General features: G+C 40.0%; 1 protein-coding gene across 1 annotated transcript in view; it reads left to right on the forward strand.

The window, feature by feature from the left end:
- TRIM44 (tripartite motif containing 44) overlaps positions 1-17,068 on the forward strand; it is a 60,566-nt gene that overhangs the window by 23,558 nt on the left and 19,940 nt on the right. The window contains exon 3 of the mRNA XM_055143682.1: positions 8,386-8,463. Coding sequence (XP_054999657.1) covers positions 8,386-8,463 — 78 coding nt within the window. The remainder of the gene's footprint in view (positions 1-8,385; positions 8,464-17,068) is intronic.

Below are 17,068 nucleotides of genomic sequence, written 5' to 3' on the forward strand. Positions count from 1 at the left end.
TGAGATCGGGTGCATTCAGGGTGGTAGCCCGGCAAGCTACCGAGAGTATCCTGCCTGCACGGCAAAGCCTGGCAAGCTATCTGTGGCATATTCAACATGCCAAAAACAGTAAAATTAAGTCTCACAATGGAGATGGTACTGGTGCCCACTCAAGCAAATCTATGAACAACGGGATGACAGTGCTACGATGCTACAGGAAATTTGGAATAATGGGAAATAATAGGGAATTTTGGAATGCCAGCTGCTCAACTACCTCCAGGTGCACTCCAACAACCTCATGGAGATAAACCTGAGGCAGCAGATGTCTCAGGTGTTGCCCAGAGATGCAGGCAGGTGCGTGTTTGTCAGTGTGAAGATGTTACACCATGCCAGTCGACCAAAAGCTTACATTCGGTAGACTGGGAACACTTGTAAAGGCGATTAGAGGCCGCCCCAGTAGCCTCCATCCCTCTGGAGAGCTTGGCAAGCTACCGAGAATATCCCACCCGCATGGCAGAGCCTGGCAAGCTACCCGTGGTGTACTTGATATGCCAAAAACAGTAACAACGACGGTCCTCATTCCCCTGATCCTGAAAGAGCCCCCAATATGCCATCAGGCTACACTAGCACATGACAGGAACGAATGGAGATGTTACTGGCGCCTGCTCGAGTAAATCATTGAACAACGGGATGACAGTGATACAGGGAATTTAACAATAAACAGTACTGTTCTGAGCTCATATAACTTAAATTTTATGAGTAAAACTAAGTCAGGTAGACAGTAAATAATATTAATTATTTATAAATACTATAGATAAAAATCTAGGCGAGAGGAGCAAGAATGGGTATGAGGAGTGATGAGAATGAGTCTGACTAAAAATCCACAAGATCTTTTTTGAAGTAGTAATTTAAAAAAAGATAGAATTAGAGCTAGTGATGGGAAGACCTGGGGGCAGTGTGATTTTTAGTGGAGTCTAGAAGCTTTGTGATAAAACAAACTTTCTGGGAGATGTAAAGGATATCTGGAGCATAAGATAATTACAGAGTAGTAACTGAAATTAGTAGGGGAGTAGTAAATGAAATTAATTTTCAAAGTATGGCTTTTGAATTTTATTTGAAGTATCCATAGACCTTTAAAGCAAGGGGAGGTGTGGTCTAATATAAATTTCACTCTGGTTCTTGTGTAGAGAATGGATTGTAGGGTATGGGAATAGTGTTACTCCTTAGGCTAGGGGGTCATGGATATAAGAAAGAGTTTGTGGATATGGCATATGTTTTTGAATTGGACCTGAATCTAAAAATATTCTAGACCCAATAAATCATTTGGGGCCACACCTGTCGGTGCTCAGGGCTTACTCCTGCCTCTGTGCTCAGGGATCACTCTTGGCAGGATTCAGGGAATTATATCGAGTGCTGGAGATTAAACCCAGGTTGGGTGCATGCAAAATAAGCATCTTACCCCAATACTATCTCTCTAACTCCTAATATAGCTTCTTAAACTGGGTTGTGACCCCACATAGGGTCACATAATGAATATTATAGAAAATTCTTAAAACTGGTTTAAATTTCATTATGATTTATTATCAGCATGTGCTTGACTCACATACCTCTTTTACCTATATGTAGGGTTGCATAAAAATTTCACTGTATCACTGTCATCACTGTCATCCCATTGTTCATCGATTTACTTGAGCAGGCACCAGTAACATCTTCATTCGTCCCTGTCGTGTGCTAGTGTAGCCTGATGGTGTACTGGGGGCTCTTTTAGGATCAGGGGAATGAGGACCGTCGTTGTTACTGTTTTTGGCATATCAAGTACACCACGGGTAGTTTGCCAGGCTCTGCCATGCGGGTGGGATACTCTCGGTAGCTTGCCGAGCTCTCCAGAGGGGCGGAGGCTACTGGGGCGGCCTCTAATCACCTTTACAGGTGTTCCCAGTCTACCGAATGTAAGCTTTTGGTCGACTGGCATGTTGTAACGATCTTCACTGACAGACACGCACCTGCCTGTGTCTCTGGGCAGCACCGGGGACATCTGCTGCCTCAGGTTGATCTCCTTGAGGTTGTTGGAGTGCGCCTGGAGGTTGTTGAGCAGCTGGCATTCCAAAATTCCCTATTATTCCTTATTATTCTAAATTTCCTGTAGCACTGTAGCACTGTCATCCCATTGTTCATCGATTTGCTTGAGTGGGCACCAGTAACATCTCCATTGTGAGACTTGTTACTGTGGGATTATGACTGGAAAAATTTAAGAAGCCCCATCCTACTTCAGACTTTAAGAGTTATAAGAGACAGAGAGGGTTACTTTAATAATAAAGGAACACATACATTAGAAAAAATTCATACTCCTAAACATATATTCATCTACTGAGGAACTAGAAAAATACCTAAGACAACTGCTAATAAACTTGAAGGAAGATATTGATAGCAACACAATAGTAGTAGCTGGAGAGTTCAACAGTACTCCGTCACCTCTCGATAGATCAACTACATCAAAATTCAGCAATAAAATGCTGAACTTGAAGGAAGAAAAGAAAAAGAAGGGTCTAGTAGATATAATTAGAATGTTATTTATTTATACTGAGTATTTATGTATAAGAAAAAATAATTTTAAATTATCCAATTATCCTCTGTACTATAATCGGTTCCCTGAAAAAAATTAGTTTCTTATGAAAATTGATGGACTGGAGTGATAACACAGTGGGTAGGCCGTTTGCCTTGCACACAGCCAACCCGGGTTCAATTCCTCTGTCCCTCTCGGGAAGCCTGGCAAACTACACCAGCATGGCAGAGCCTGGCAAACTCCCCGTGGCATGTTCGATATGCCAAAAACAGTGACAACAAGTCTCACAATGGAGACATTACTGGTGCCCACTCGAGCAAATCGATGAACAACGGCATGACAGTGCTACTAGTGCTATGAAAATTGATGGTATTATCTTTGTAAATTTAATTTCTAGTTTTTCAGTGTTGCAGAAGTCTTGAAAAGAAGTAATTAAACTTGCTGAAAACATTAAAAAAAAAAGAAGCCCCATCCTAAATCACTCTCCAAGTGATTACTTACAGCCTAATGATTACTTGAGGAAATGCTCTAATCTTGTAAACTTTGCATCTCCGAGGAAAACACTCTCCAAGGTGGATGAAGCCATTAAGCCTCATGTTTCCACACCTGATAGGTGTATGTTTTGGTCCTAGATATGGCCAAGGGGCAGCCACTAGAGAGGGATTTTCACAGAGCTTGTGTGTACTAGCTTGAACTCCTATGTGCAGGATCTTATGGTGCACTATGGGACATGGACATGAGAAAAGGAGGCAGATTTGAGACCAGAGTTGTCCATTTATACTCTTGGCAGCTGTCAGGGTTAGTCATGTCCAGAGGAGTTGCTCCCTTCTGACCAATTGAATTTATAGGTCGGGAGGGGAAAAAGACACGGGGGAAGGTTTTTCTCACCACCCATTTAGGGGCTGAGTATAGTTGTCTAAACATAGACCCCAGTTAATCCTTGAGAATATTTCTCAAGGGAGTGGGAAAGTAGATTTCCCAAAGGGAGATTCTCTGTGCCTCTCCTGGCTTTCATCTAGCTAGACAGTTCTGCTGACACTTTGTGACAGGAGCAAGGATCCCTTTGACATGGTAGTTTTAGGAAAGAAGGTATGGGTTCCCTTATTTCTTCACACGAGACACATCTACCTGCAAACAGGCTGCCTGTTCCTTAGGGATTCCTTCATCATTCTGTGCATTCCTTTCTGTTCTCTATAGCTGGGGAGAGTGAGGGGAGGAAGTTATAATACATCAGGGCTCTTGCTGAAGAGCTTTAAAATGGGTGCTGGCAGCTGGGATGTGGGGGAAGAGAGCTTTCCAGGGATAAGTGACCTTCTCCTTCAGCCAATGAGAGCAGGGTAGAGGAATGATATCACCAGACAGGCTTTATTGTCTGACCATCTCATAAAAGCAGGATTGTGTCTGGCAACTTAACCTCTTTTTAGATACTCTGGGTCTCACCCATTCCTTTGGTATGTGACCCCCCCAGATTCCTTTTCCCAGCTGTCTGCTGTGAGACCACAGAGATTAAAGACTTAAATTAGTGTAGCAACTAGGATTGTGAAAAAAGATTATTTTTAAAATAAGAATTTTATTTTAAAATGACTTTTTATCAGATCTCCATGATTTGCAAAGTTATTCAGAGTTGAGTTTCAGGCAGGCAGTGTTCCAACACCAATTCCCATCAGCAGTGTCAGCTTCCCTCCACCAGTGTTCCCAGTCCCCCTCCTGCCCCCAGCTGCCTCCCTGACAGGTACATTTTTTTAGGTTGGTTGTTGTAGTTTGGACCTCAGTTTTGTGAGTTCTGTGGTTCAGATATACAGACATAACATTCTGATATACTGCTAATGAAGCTGAGGCCCCTGCCCCTGCTATATCTCAAGGAGATAGCAATCTCGATTTTTATTTTACAAGTTTGGGGAATCAAAAGAGGTTCAAGGAAAAAGAAAAGACGTGTTATATTTGAATATGTCTGATATGGGGTCTCGTTAGAGAGTTCATGTTGGAAAAGAGTGAAAGAGGAAGGTTCATGAAAATTTAGAAAATGTAACCAATTCTCAAGTCATTTTCTACTAAGAGGCATTTGGCATTTGGTAGACCAGTTATACTCATTACTATACTACCAACAAAAATGAGTTAAGAGATTATTTGTAGTGTTTTTTTTTCTACTGCACTATATATTTTTTAGTTTTTAGGCCATGTTCAGAGGTGCTCAGAACCTAGGTTGTTGAAGGACACTCCTGGTAGTGCTTGGAGACCATGCAGTGCCAGGTATTAAACCCAAGCCCCCTGCAATGCAAGAATGTACTCCAATCCTTTAAGCTATCTTTCTGGTCCCTACTGTAGTTCTTTATCATCCTGCTCCCCTAAAACATGACAGTTATTTTATTTCTTCATGCTGCCTCTTCTTTACTAGTAAAATGAGGGTGATGGTCCTGTCTTATCCCACAAAGGAGTTGAGATAAGAAAATAAATTCATGCTATTTTGGATTGTAATACATAATCATTTGTATTAGAGTTACCATATCTTGAAATGTTATGTTCATCTATTCATTTGTTCAGATTTAAAACACATTAAAAAATTTAGGTAACATGGAAATGAATAGGATAATATTTGGTATTAAGAGTATTAATATTATGTTTTAGGTGTGAAGTGTTACCGCACTGCAACTATTAATGTTACTGCATTACAACTATTAGTATCAATATTTATGTTTTAGGCATGCACTGCATTACAATTGCCACCAAAGTATCAGTATCCCTTCAACACTACCTGTAAGTCCCTTCTTTACCCTCCTTCTGTCTCTCCCTTTTCCATGGTAAACTCAGTTCTGTTGGTAGAGTCTTAGGGTTTGTTTTCACTGATCATTGTCTAATACTTTACTTTGTTTCATTATGGTTAACATATGAGTGAGATCTTTTGATATTTGTCTTTCTCTGTCTGGCTTATTCAACTTAACATGACACCCTTTAGTTCTGTATAAATTGTAGCATAACGTAGGAATTCATCTTTTCTTATAGTTGAGTGGTATTCCATTGTGTATGTTTACCACAGTTTATTCATCCACCCACCCATTGTTTGGTTGCTTATAGATCATGGCTATTGTAAATTGAGCTGAAGTGAACATATGTGTGCATGTATCATTTTAGTGATTTTGTGTTCTAGGATAGATGCCAAGGAGTGGAATCATGGGGGTCATAAATTAGTTATATTTTCTTTTTTTTTTTTTAAAGAAGTCTCTGCACATTTCCATAGAGGCTGAACCAGATTACATCCTGACCAACAGCGAATGACGATGATTCCTTCTCCACCACATCCCCACCACCACTATTGTTTCTGGCCCTTTTGATATGAGCCATTCTCATGGTGTGAGATGTTATTTCATCAAACATCTATTTTGAGAAGAAATGGGTATCTCTCAAGTATGCTCAGGGGCCTAGGAACAATCTTGGTAATACTCAGCCCAGTGGTGTGGTAGATCATTCATTGTTGAGTCTTGTGATATAGTGCTCATTGGACCCAGCAACTTAGGGGGCCATCAGGGCCACCTCAGTAGTGCTCAGTGGGTCATAATATGCCAGGAGTGGAACTCAGGACCTTTGCATGCCAGGCATGTGCTGTGGCCATTTGAGCTATCCTTCAGACAGCTCCTTAATGCTGGTCACAGATACAGAAATAAAAGTTCTTGCTGTTACTTTGAAGGAATTTAAACCACTGTGAGTTATATAGGATAGTAACAGCATACATGTCTTTTTTTTTCTAAATGTAGGAATACTGTTATTTATGAAGCCACTGATTAAGCTAACTGAAGCAGGCATGAACTCCAAGTTACTTTTTTAAAATAAAAGTTTAAATTTTATCTTCATAAAGTTGTTCACAATAATTGTTTACATTCAACATTTCAACACCAACGCCACCACCATTACACTTTTTTGTCACCATTATTTTGAATTTTCCTACCACTACCTAGGCCTGCCCCATAATCAGATGCTAAATAATTTATTTTGAATTGCATGTTGTGAATAGTATGAAATGTCATGCGGCCGCAAAAGCGGCTGTGTACTCCTGGAATCCTAAATTTTTTTTTTAAATATTTGGGGTCTGGAGGCATCTTTGTGGCATGCTGCTCTCTTCTGAGATTCCTTTGTGAATCTCTGAATCATGGTTGTTAATAAGTTTAAATGGCCTGGTTTTGATCTCTTTTGAGATGTGCTTATGGGTCTCTGAAGCAAGGCCAATAAGTGAGCTTGTATATAGTTTAGCCGGAGGTGGTTTGTAGGCATGACTCCCACAAACTTTACTTTTGCCCATTTAATTTCTTGGGAAACATGGTTCCAAGTTGTTGGGGTCCAGCCAGAGGCACAGAAGAAATTTGGGGGTATCAGGAAGCCTGAAGGGACCATCAGGCTGCTGAGCACTCACACTGCAGGTACAGGTTGACTTGCTGGGCGGCACTGTACCTCCTACATGCCTTGTATGTCTCTTTTTCCCATATGCCATGCTCTCTTTTAACAAGTCTGGCATTGGTTAGCTCATTTAATCTTAGTACAACCCTATTAAGTAGATACTATTATTGGTTAATATTACAGTTAAAGAAATTGAGGCACAGAGTGGCTAAGTGGCTAACGAAAGATCACACAGCTTGTGGTAGAGTTGCGACTTGAATTCAAGCAGTGTGACTCTCTAGTTAATGCTGTAAGTCTGTGTTGATCTCTATAGTAGTGGATATATAGATGACATTAGAGCACTTGAAATATGGTTAGTCCAAATTAAATTAGGCTAAGTGTAAAATGCCAGTAGCTTTCAAAGATCTAGAATGGAAAAAATATATTTATAGTACCGTATGTTGAAATTTCAAGTTATAGTAATATTTTATAGTATCAAGTAAAATATATAAGTCAATTTCACCATTTTGCAGCTAGGAATGAATGCCATAAGAGACTTGTATGTGTGATTCTCATTGCATTTCAGTTGGTTATACTAATATAGATTATGCAATGCTATAACTGCAGCAACAATAGTAATAGGTGACATTATTAGGACTTAGTGCATGCTGCATAATGTGCATATGCTATTTTACTTAAACTCAAAATAACTATTTTATTATCCCCATTTTATAGAAGGAGAAGAATATTTTGAGAAAATCAGAAATTTGCCTGAGTTTAGTCACTACTTAACGGTAGACTCCAAATTTGAAGCTTTGTATGTCGGACTCAAACCTGTACTCAAATCCAGTAAGCTATAATACCATTTTCAATTTAATCTTAGGGTATTGTCTCATTTTTTTATTTTCAGAATAGTTAATATTGAATACTTTAAGAAGTAAAATATTTTTATTTAAGGCATATGGGGAGGAGAGAAAGTAATGAATTCACAAAAAAACACAGGCCTCTGTAGATCAGAGAAAGCCAAGCGTACCCCATAAAATAAAAAAGAGGAATTTTATATCCCAGGTTGAGATGTGGGTGATCCCCAAATTGCTAATATTGCCATTCTTCTGTATTTGTTTTGTAAAGCTTCAAAATAAAAATCACTAGGACATGAAGTAAACATTCCAGATGTAAGTCTCTCAGTTTCTGGCCTCAGTGAATGCTGGCACAGTGGAGCCCTGGTATGAAACAGAAAGTGACCCTGGACAAATTGCATTTAGTTTTCATTGGAATAGTTCTCCCAGGCCATTGTGCATTTTATATCCCGAACCTCTTTATTCACACAAAAGAGGAAGTGGGCCAACACAGTTCTTTGGTTGATAAGAACAAAGAGAAAAATCACTTTCTATTTCATTGTGACACATCAAAAGCTATTTGTGTTTGAGAGAGCAACAAAATGCTATTTGGTGACCTCTAACTTTTCTTTCTTCTAGAGCAAAGACTCAGGCAGACTGAAAGCAGCGGTGATAGAATTGGTCGAAAGATTGAGGTTCAAGAGCTCAGACCCCAACGTGAGTATGTTTTGGAATTGATTTGGTTTAGGTACCTCAAGCACTTCTTTCTCCTTGAGCTCCATTGGTGGGATGGTAATGATAAGCTATGTGACCACTGCATCAAGATCTAGTAAAGCCTGTTCATCAAGAGCAATCTTTTCATATGCCTAGAGATAAGTAATTTCTAAAAAAAAAAAAGTATTTTATGTCTTACAACACACACTCATTGTTTTCCATGGACTGCAGACAAGTACACTTTCAGTCTTGCTTTACCTTGGAGACAGTTGTCCACTTGCCCACTAAGTCCAGCCAACGCATCTCTCCGAGATACCATTTTAATGCCGGGGATTGGAGCAGGCTCCACATCCATCCAGTTGGAATTCAGCAGTAGCATCTTATCACTCCCCCAACTCCCCTACTTACAGGAGCCACCTGTTATGAATGCTTCTGTCTTCATAACTTCCGGCGTCTAGTCTGGGAAGTTGTATAAGTTTTTAAGTTGTTTTATATTCCCCAGGATGTTAGGGGGTTGTAGTACAGATATTCTGAGAGACAACGAGCCAGGATAAGGAGGACTAGGGACTAAACATCCCATAGGGATTGTGATTTGACACCATTTTTCTTTCTTTACATCTAAACTGTGGCCTTATCTAGTATTGGTGCCACCTGACAAACCTCAGCGCCAAATTCTCTCACAAATAGGGAAAAGAGCATGCTTTTTGACTTTCTATTTCTTTGAAAAAAAATTTAAAGTTATTTATAAGTATAAATTACTTTAAAGTTACATTTTAGGACTCGCATTTCTTGAATATCATCTGAAAAGCCAGGCAATGGAGTAGGAGACTTAACAAGCATTTTTTAAAAACCTGTGAAATAAATATACATATGACATTTACCATTTTTAAGTGTGCAGTTCAGTGGCATTAAGTGCATTTACGCTATTAGGCAGCCATCACCACTTCCACTTCCAGAATTTTTTAACTTCCCAGAACTGAAACTCTGTACAAATTAAATAGTAATTCCGCTCCCTCTCTCCTTATTTGAGATTACTGTCTGAGCAATCTTTGCGCCTTCTCAAATGGAGGATTCCCATTTATGGGTAAGGGCACGGAGACTGGGAGCGGGGCGGGGAGCTTTGCTCCAAATCCAGTATACTGTAATTCAGACTCTAACTGCAGTGCCTGTGCCCTTGCATGCTGCAGACCAACACTGGGTTTTAGCTCCTTCCCTTTCTAGTAGGTAATCAAATTGTCCCTTCGTTTTCTAATATTAAGCACTATATGAAGCAGAACCAGAATGACAGGCTCTTCAGAGTCTGGCTGCAGCCACCAGTCTTTATCTTCTATACCATTGAAAGTATTGGAGCAGTGGTAATAGCTCTTGTCTTCTGCTAGAGTTCCAAAGATAGAGTGAGAAAAAGGGTGGACACAGCCATACTGAAAGAGACCATTCAGTATTGGTTTCTGAGACAACAGCTATACTGAAAGAGACATTCAGTGTTTTCTGTTTGTCACACCCACATGCTTGTAGGCAGTGAAGAGGGAGAGGATGTGTACAAATTGCAGAGTGAATTATGTGTACAATGATAAAACAAGTGCTTTTGCATCCTTTGTGAATGCATATAGGGATTCGGATGAAAAACTTGCTCAGGATTTCTCCAAAGATAAAGGATATTTACTAGGAACGGATGATCTAGGATGATCTAGGATATGTGAACACATTCTTATCTTTTATCTTTACCTTGCCCTAAATTTTTTCGCACCAATTCATTTTATTTTCAAGCTCCTTTCTGATGTACCATATGCATGTTATCTATACCTAAATAGCTGGGAGAAGAACCAATATAAATGCAAAATAACTGTCCATTCACAAAGGGGCAGGGTGGGGAGTGGTATGAAGACTCACCACTTAAATTCATATTATTTTGCACCAAACAAAATTTTCCTAGAAATAAATTGGTGTTTTTCAAGAGAGCCATTAAGTTTATTCTGTGCTGTTTTCCTTCAGACCTTCCTCCCTGCCCTCCTCCCCCTCGCCCGCCAACACACACACACACACACACACACACACACACACACACACACACACGCTGCCATTCCTTCTATAAGTCAGTCTGTTTTAGAAGGGCAGGCTCTGAGACTTCATGACCTGTCACTTCCTGGCAGAGCAACTTTATTTAGAAGCACTGATTGAGTCATGGAGCGCTGAGCACTATCTCTGCCTCACTTCCTCTAGAATTCCCTGGAGTATCACAAAGCTTGATCAGTCTAGACACTGGAGTCTATGGGAACTGAGTTAATTTTTACCTCTGAGTATTGCCAGAGAGGAGTAGAAGACATTGAGATTAACCATCTTGTAAAATTTATAATATGCTTTAAGACATAAGAAACATAGATATTACAGATATACATAAAGGAAAGGAATTTCCCTAAAATGTTTCCCCTGAAACATCAAACTGTTAAGCTTGATGTGTAAACTTCTAGACATTTTTCCCATGTGGAAATGCTTGTAATATATTTTTTACAACCGTTATACTGTACCTTTGGTTTTATTTTGCAGACTACACCACTTATTTTTTTCTCTCACTAACATAGACTTAATTCTTAATGAGATGACTCATTTGGTCTGAAGTATTTATCAGACATCCTCTGTTCTTTCAGACCAGTGGTTCTGTCTTTTTTAAAAAATTATTATTATTAAATCACCGTGAAGTACAGCTACAAAGCTTTCATGTTTGAGTTTCAGTCGTACAATGATCAAACACCTATCCCTCCACCAGTGTACATTTTCCATCACCGATATCCCTAGCATTCCCCTCCCCCACCCAAACCCTCCCCCTGACTCTATGGCAGACAATTTCCCCCATACTCTTTACTTTTTGGCATATGGTTTGCAATACAGATACTGAGAAGCTATCACATTTGGTCCTTTATTTACCTTGAGTACACATCTCCCACCCCAAACAATCCCTCCAGTCATCATTGACTCAGTGATCCCTTCTTTACTCCAACTGCCTTCTCCCCCAGCTCATGAGACAGGCTTCCAACCATGGAGCAATATCCTAGCCCTTGTCTCTACTGTCCTTGGATGCCAGTCTCATATTGTTATTTTTACATTCCACAAATGAATGCAGTCATTCAATGTCTGTCCCTCTCTTTCTGACTTATTTCACTTAGCATGATACTCTCTATGATCATCCATTTATAAGGAAATTTCATGACTTCATCTTTCCTAATAGCTGCATAATATACCATTGTATAGATGTACCAAAGTTTCTTTAACCAGTTGTCTGTTCTCGGGAATGCAGATGTTTCCAGATTCTGGCTATTGTGAACAGTGCTGCAGTGAAACACAGGTGCAGATGTCATTTCTACTGTCCTTTTTTGTATCCTCAGGATATATTCCCAGAAGTGGTATTGCTTCATCATACAGAAACTCAATTTCTAAGTTTTTAAAGAATGTCCATATCATTTTTCAAAAAAGCTGGACCAGTCAGCACTCCTACCAACAGTGAAAGAGCCCCTTCCTACCCACATCCCAGCCAGCACTGGTTGTTCTTGTTATTTTGATGTGTGCTAGTTTCTGTCATATCAGTGGTTCTTAAACTTTAGATTACATGAAAAACCAGCAAAACATTAGAATACAGAGTACAGGTGTACCCCAGAGTTTCTGGTTCAGTGGATCTGGGGTTACTAGACGCTGTGCTGAATGTTGGCTGTTTTTCTTTCTTATTTTTAAAATTCCTTTCAACAAATAGTCATAAGAGGTCTGATAAATAGATTCATATAATTCAAATTAAAATGATTACATAAAAATGATTAAAAAAATACATACGCTTAGGAAATAAACAGGTGGAGCTGAGGTCAGAAAGGAGGTAGACTGAGGAATGTGCTTGAGCTCCAAAATAGCTTGATTCCTTTATACCATCATGTCCTGCAGAAAAAGACTGACGCCAAAGAGAGAGAAGGAGTACTAGTCAGGGTTCAGGAAGATAATCAAGATCCATGCCATGGTCTAGGAGTGGGCTGAGTCCTAAAACCACAGGAGCAGTAGGTGATATCAAATTCTAGTCACTAGTGGTAAGCCTGAGGACAGAAATCAGGGGTAGTGAGACTTGGTAACTAAGGTCCAGTGTGTATGCTTGTCACTATGGTGAGAGCCTTGTTTAAAAAGCTACAAACGAGGGTCTGGAGTGATAGCACAGCGGGTAGGGCATTTGCCTTGCACGTGGCCAACCCGGGTTCGAATCCCAGCATCCCATATGGTCCCCTGAGCACCGCCAGGAGTAATTTCTGAGTGCAGAGCCAGGAGTAACGCCTGTGCATCGCCAGGTGTGACCCAAAAAGCAAAAAAAAAAAAAAAAAAGAAAGAAAAAAGTAAAGAAAAGAAAGCTACAAATGAAATGATCTAGAACCTGGTATACAATGGGAAGCGATTTTTAAATTAAAAAAATTTTTTTGCAATGGTGGGGGGGGGGTGTTGTTTGGACCATACCCAGCTGTGCTCAGCAATCACTCCTGGTAGAGCTTAGGGGACCCTATAAGGGTGCTGGCGATTGAATCTTTGTTGACTGTGTGCAAGGCAAGTGCCTCACCCACTGTACTCCCTTTAGCCCCAAAACATTATTCTGGATAACAATATTTTGTTTGTATAACTGGAAGCAGTGTTTGGGGGTTTGGGAAGGGTATAAATTATCATAGCAGTGGGGCTGGAGTGATAGCACAGCGGTAGGGCGTTTGCCTTGCACGCAGCCAACCCGGGTTCGAATCCCAGCATCCCATATGGTCCCCTGAGCACTGTCAGGGGTGATTCCTGAGTGCATGAGCCAGGAGTGACCCCTGTGCATCTCCGGGTGTGACCCAAAAAGAAAAAAAAAGAAATTATCATAGCAGTGCTTGGAGGGTTCTGGGGCCACTTCTAGAAGTACTTGGCTCACCAGTCTGACAACTTAATGCTAAGGCTGAGGATGCAGAACTCCTCAAGCTCTATGATACCAAGTACTATTACGGCGGCCCTGGCAGTGCCGGGTACTCCAGGGCTATACCCAGTGGTACTTGGGGCCATCATCCCAGTGAAAGCATTCAGATTTGGGTCCTTGCACTTGTAAAGCATTTGCCCTTGGCCAATGAGCAGTCTTATAAAAGTAATTATAAATCTGGATGTATTTGACCTAGTCCAGCTTGCTAACACTTTCTTAAAGTCCAACTTGTTAGAAACACCTTTTGTACAATGTAGGTTTTTCATCTATAGATGTTAGTTGGTTTTTGACCACATATTGTAGTACTTGGGAGCTATTCCCAACGTGATGCTCGGGGTTTACTCCTGGCAGTAATCAGGGTATTTTGCAGTGTGGTGCTGGGGATTGAACCCAGGCTCCCTTGAACCTAGCATGTCATGCAAGCACACACTCTTTGAGCAGTAGTCCTGTTCCTTATCTGTATATATTTTTATATTTATGCTAAACTTCAGGGAAATAGAAAGATATCATTAATCCGGGGGTGTTTTTGTCAGGGGAGGGCTGTGTAATATGTGTGTGTTCGTGCTTTGACTTTTAGGAAATTTAAAGCTTTCTGACTTCCTTACTTTCATACCTTTTTGTTTTGTTTCACTTGTTTTGGGGCCACACTCAGCAGTGCTCAGGGCAGGCTCCTGGCTCGGTGCTCAGGGATCACTCCTGGCAGGCTGGAGAAGGGGGACATATAGGATGCCGGAGATCAAACCCAGGTCAACTGTCTGCAAATCAAGTGCCCTATCCACTGTTCTATTGCTCCGATCCCTTCACAACTTTTCTTTGTAATGACTATTCATTGTTGTTTTTTATAGTTTACCCAGAGGAAACAGAAGCTTGAAAGACACATTGATTCTGGTTGATCCCCCCTCCCCTGCCCATACCCCTCTACCACCTTCCCCCTGCGCAGGCTCTCAGAAAGCATTGAACCAAAAGCATAACACGCTAAGCTCAATCAAACTAACCTCTCATTATGCAGTTAATAACAGCCACTTTCTCTATTATATATCGATTGCTTCTCTTTCCCTCTCAGACGTGTTGTTCATTGTTTCCTGTAAATGGCATGCTTGGAACAAACAATTAAAATCACAGTTGTGTATCTCAAATTTATACTAATCTTATATGAAGCTTTTGTCCTAAAAAAAAAATCTAAACTTGAGCCAAGTGGCTCATATTATTCTGTCTGCAGTGAGATGAAACTTAGGATCTGGTCATACTAAGACTGTGTGAAAATACCAGGTTGCTTTTCTTTCTGATTTCCTTCCATCTTAAAAGCATTGCTACTGAAGTGTAAAACTAAAGAATTATCAGGCAAAATGAAAATAGTCAAATAGATCTCAATTTTTTTTCTTATTTTTATTTAGCATTTATATAGCATTTTGTAATTGCAAGAGAACTTTGCAGTTTTTTTATTTAATAGCTGGTATCATTGACATGGAACAAAGCCCAGTCCATCTCTTACCTGCATTAATCAGTCACTTCAAGTACTAGATTTTGAATGTAAAAAGAGTAATGTGTATATGCAAAACTTAACTTGAATTCCTCCTGTTTGTTTCCTGTCACTCGGCAGAGTGAAGCCAGGCCTGTGCTGTTCTTTGCTGGGCCCTAAATCAGAGACATTCTCTAGGGCAGTGAAGATGCCGCACCTGAAGCAGAGAGATGCAGTGAGATGAAACGAGATGAGATGATGACTGAAATGCCTCAGTTATCAAAGTTGACTCATCCAAAAGTATTCCATCAGTTAGAGGGTTATTAGAATTATTGACCTATTTATGCACTTCTTAAAAATAAAAGGTAACAAGAAATATCCTTGGAGGATACCAGTTGTATTAATTTTAACTTTTTCTTCAAGATCTATAAAGCAGGTAACCTGGTACGTACATAATAATAGATATGCATTATCTACTATTGATGAGAAATATGAAAAGAAATATTATTTGTCTTGTTTTGTGCACAAGCAACCCAAAACTTTCAAGTCAGTGAGAGGGCTAGAGATACACATATGTCTTGCTCCATGTTCTCCACTCCTATGCTGCTGTAAAGCCCATGGAAGACTGTGTATATGTACGTACATACATAATACATACTCTCTCATCCTAGAAGAATGACTTCATTGACATCACTGTCACCCCTCCCCCCACTGTCTGATTTCTTTTCTTCCTCTACTGTTCCGCAGCAACCTACACTCCTAACATGCCAAGAAGCTCTGACCTTTTCCAGCAGAGAATATGGGGAGATTGCAAAGGAGCCATGACAGCCCTGAAAAACAAAGAACTATGGCACATGTTTAAGCAGTTTTCTTTGGTTTATGTAGGACTCCAGGTGAGAAAGTACCTGTGCTTTTTCAGTCTGTCAGACTCTGAAGTATGGGAACCACCCAGAAGCAAATGCGTCTTCCTTTCATCCTCTGTTGACCCTTGAGCAGTAAAAAGAGAGAAAAAAGTTCTTTTCCTTCTCACCAATCCTGTCCTACAAAACCAAACAAAACCAACTCCCCCTTTTTCCTCTCTCTACCAGTTATAAAAGTTTTCTGGAGAAAAACGTGAAAAATCAGAGGTCAGTATAAAGAAAGGGAAAGAATCCATATCTTTCTCCTTTATCAAAGCATCTCACATGACATGATTAAAAATGTTAATTAAAATTAATTTAATTAATTTTAAAATGTTAACAGGGTTAGTGGGAAGTCAGGGACATTCTTCCCTGCCCCCATACTGTCCAAATGATGCCATGCGTCATAACGGTTCTTACCCAAGATTTTCCAGGCAGTTTAAAAGTCAGAGCAGGATAACAGCTTCAAGGTTTACAAGTCTGTAGTTTTCCCAGTAAAGATAAGCTTCATCCATCTGGCAAGGATGTAGAAAAATGTGAAGGCTCATGAATTTCTGGTGGGAACAGAAAATAGAAAAGTCGCATTGGAAAGCAGTTTTTTGTTGTTTTGTTTTTGGCTTTTGGGATCACCCTTAACAGTTCTTAGGGTTTATTCCTGGTTCTGTGCTCAGGGATCACTCCTGGCAGGCTCAGGGGACCACATGGGGTGCCTGGGATAGAACTCAGGTCAGCCTCACATAAGGCAAAATGCCTTACCTACTGTACTATCATTCAAAAATTTAAATCTAGAATTTCCATGCGACTCAGCAGTTTCATTCTTTACCTCACTGCAGAAGTGAAAGCAAGCATCCATACAAAAGCTGCATACTAGTGTTCATAGAAACAGTATTTATACTATCTGGGATATACCAACAACCAGCTAATAAATAGGTAAATAAAACATGTGGTATGTCCATATGATGGAATACTATTTGACAATGAAAAGGTAACATGTTGAAATATGAATAACTTTCACCAACATGTCAAGTAAAAGATGTCACTCATAAAAGAACAAATATTTCATTATTCCACTTGTAGGAAGTATCCAGAATAGGAAGATTCATAAATAGAGAACATAGAGTCATTGTGACCAGAGGCAAAGGGAAATGAAATAGTGGGATTTGGGGTGACTGCTAATGGCTATGGAGCTTCTTTTGGGGGTGATGAAAACTAAAATTGGTTGTGGGATGTTTGACCAACTTTATGAGTATATTAAAGCCAATGGTTTGTATACCTTAAATGGGTGAA

This window comes from Sorex araneus, chromosome 6, assembly GCF_027595985.1.
Source record: "Sorex araneus isolate mSorAra2 chromosome 6, mSorAra2.pri, whole genome shotgun sequence".
NCBI lineage: Eukaryota > Metazoa > Chordata > Mammalia > Eulipotyphla > Soricidae > Sorex > Sorex araneus.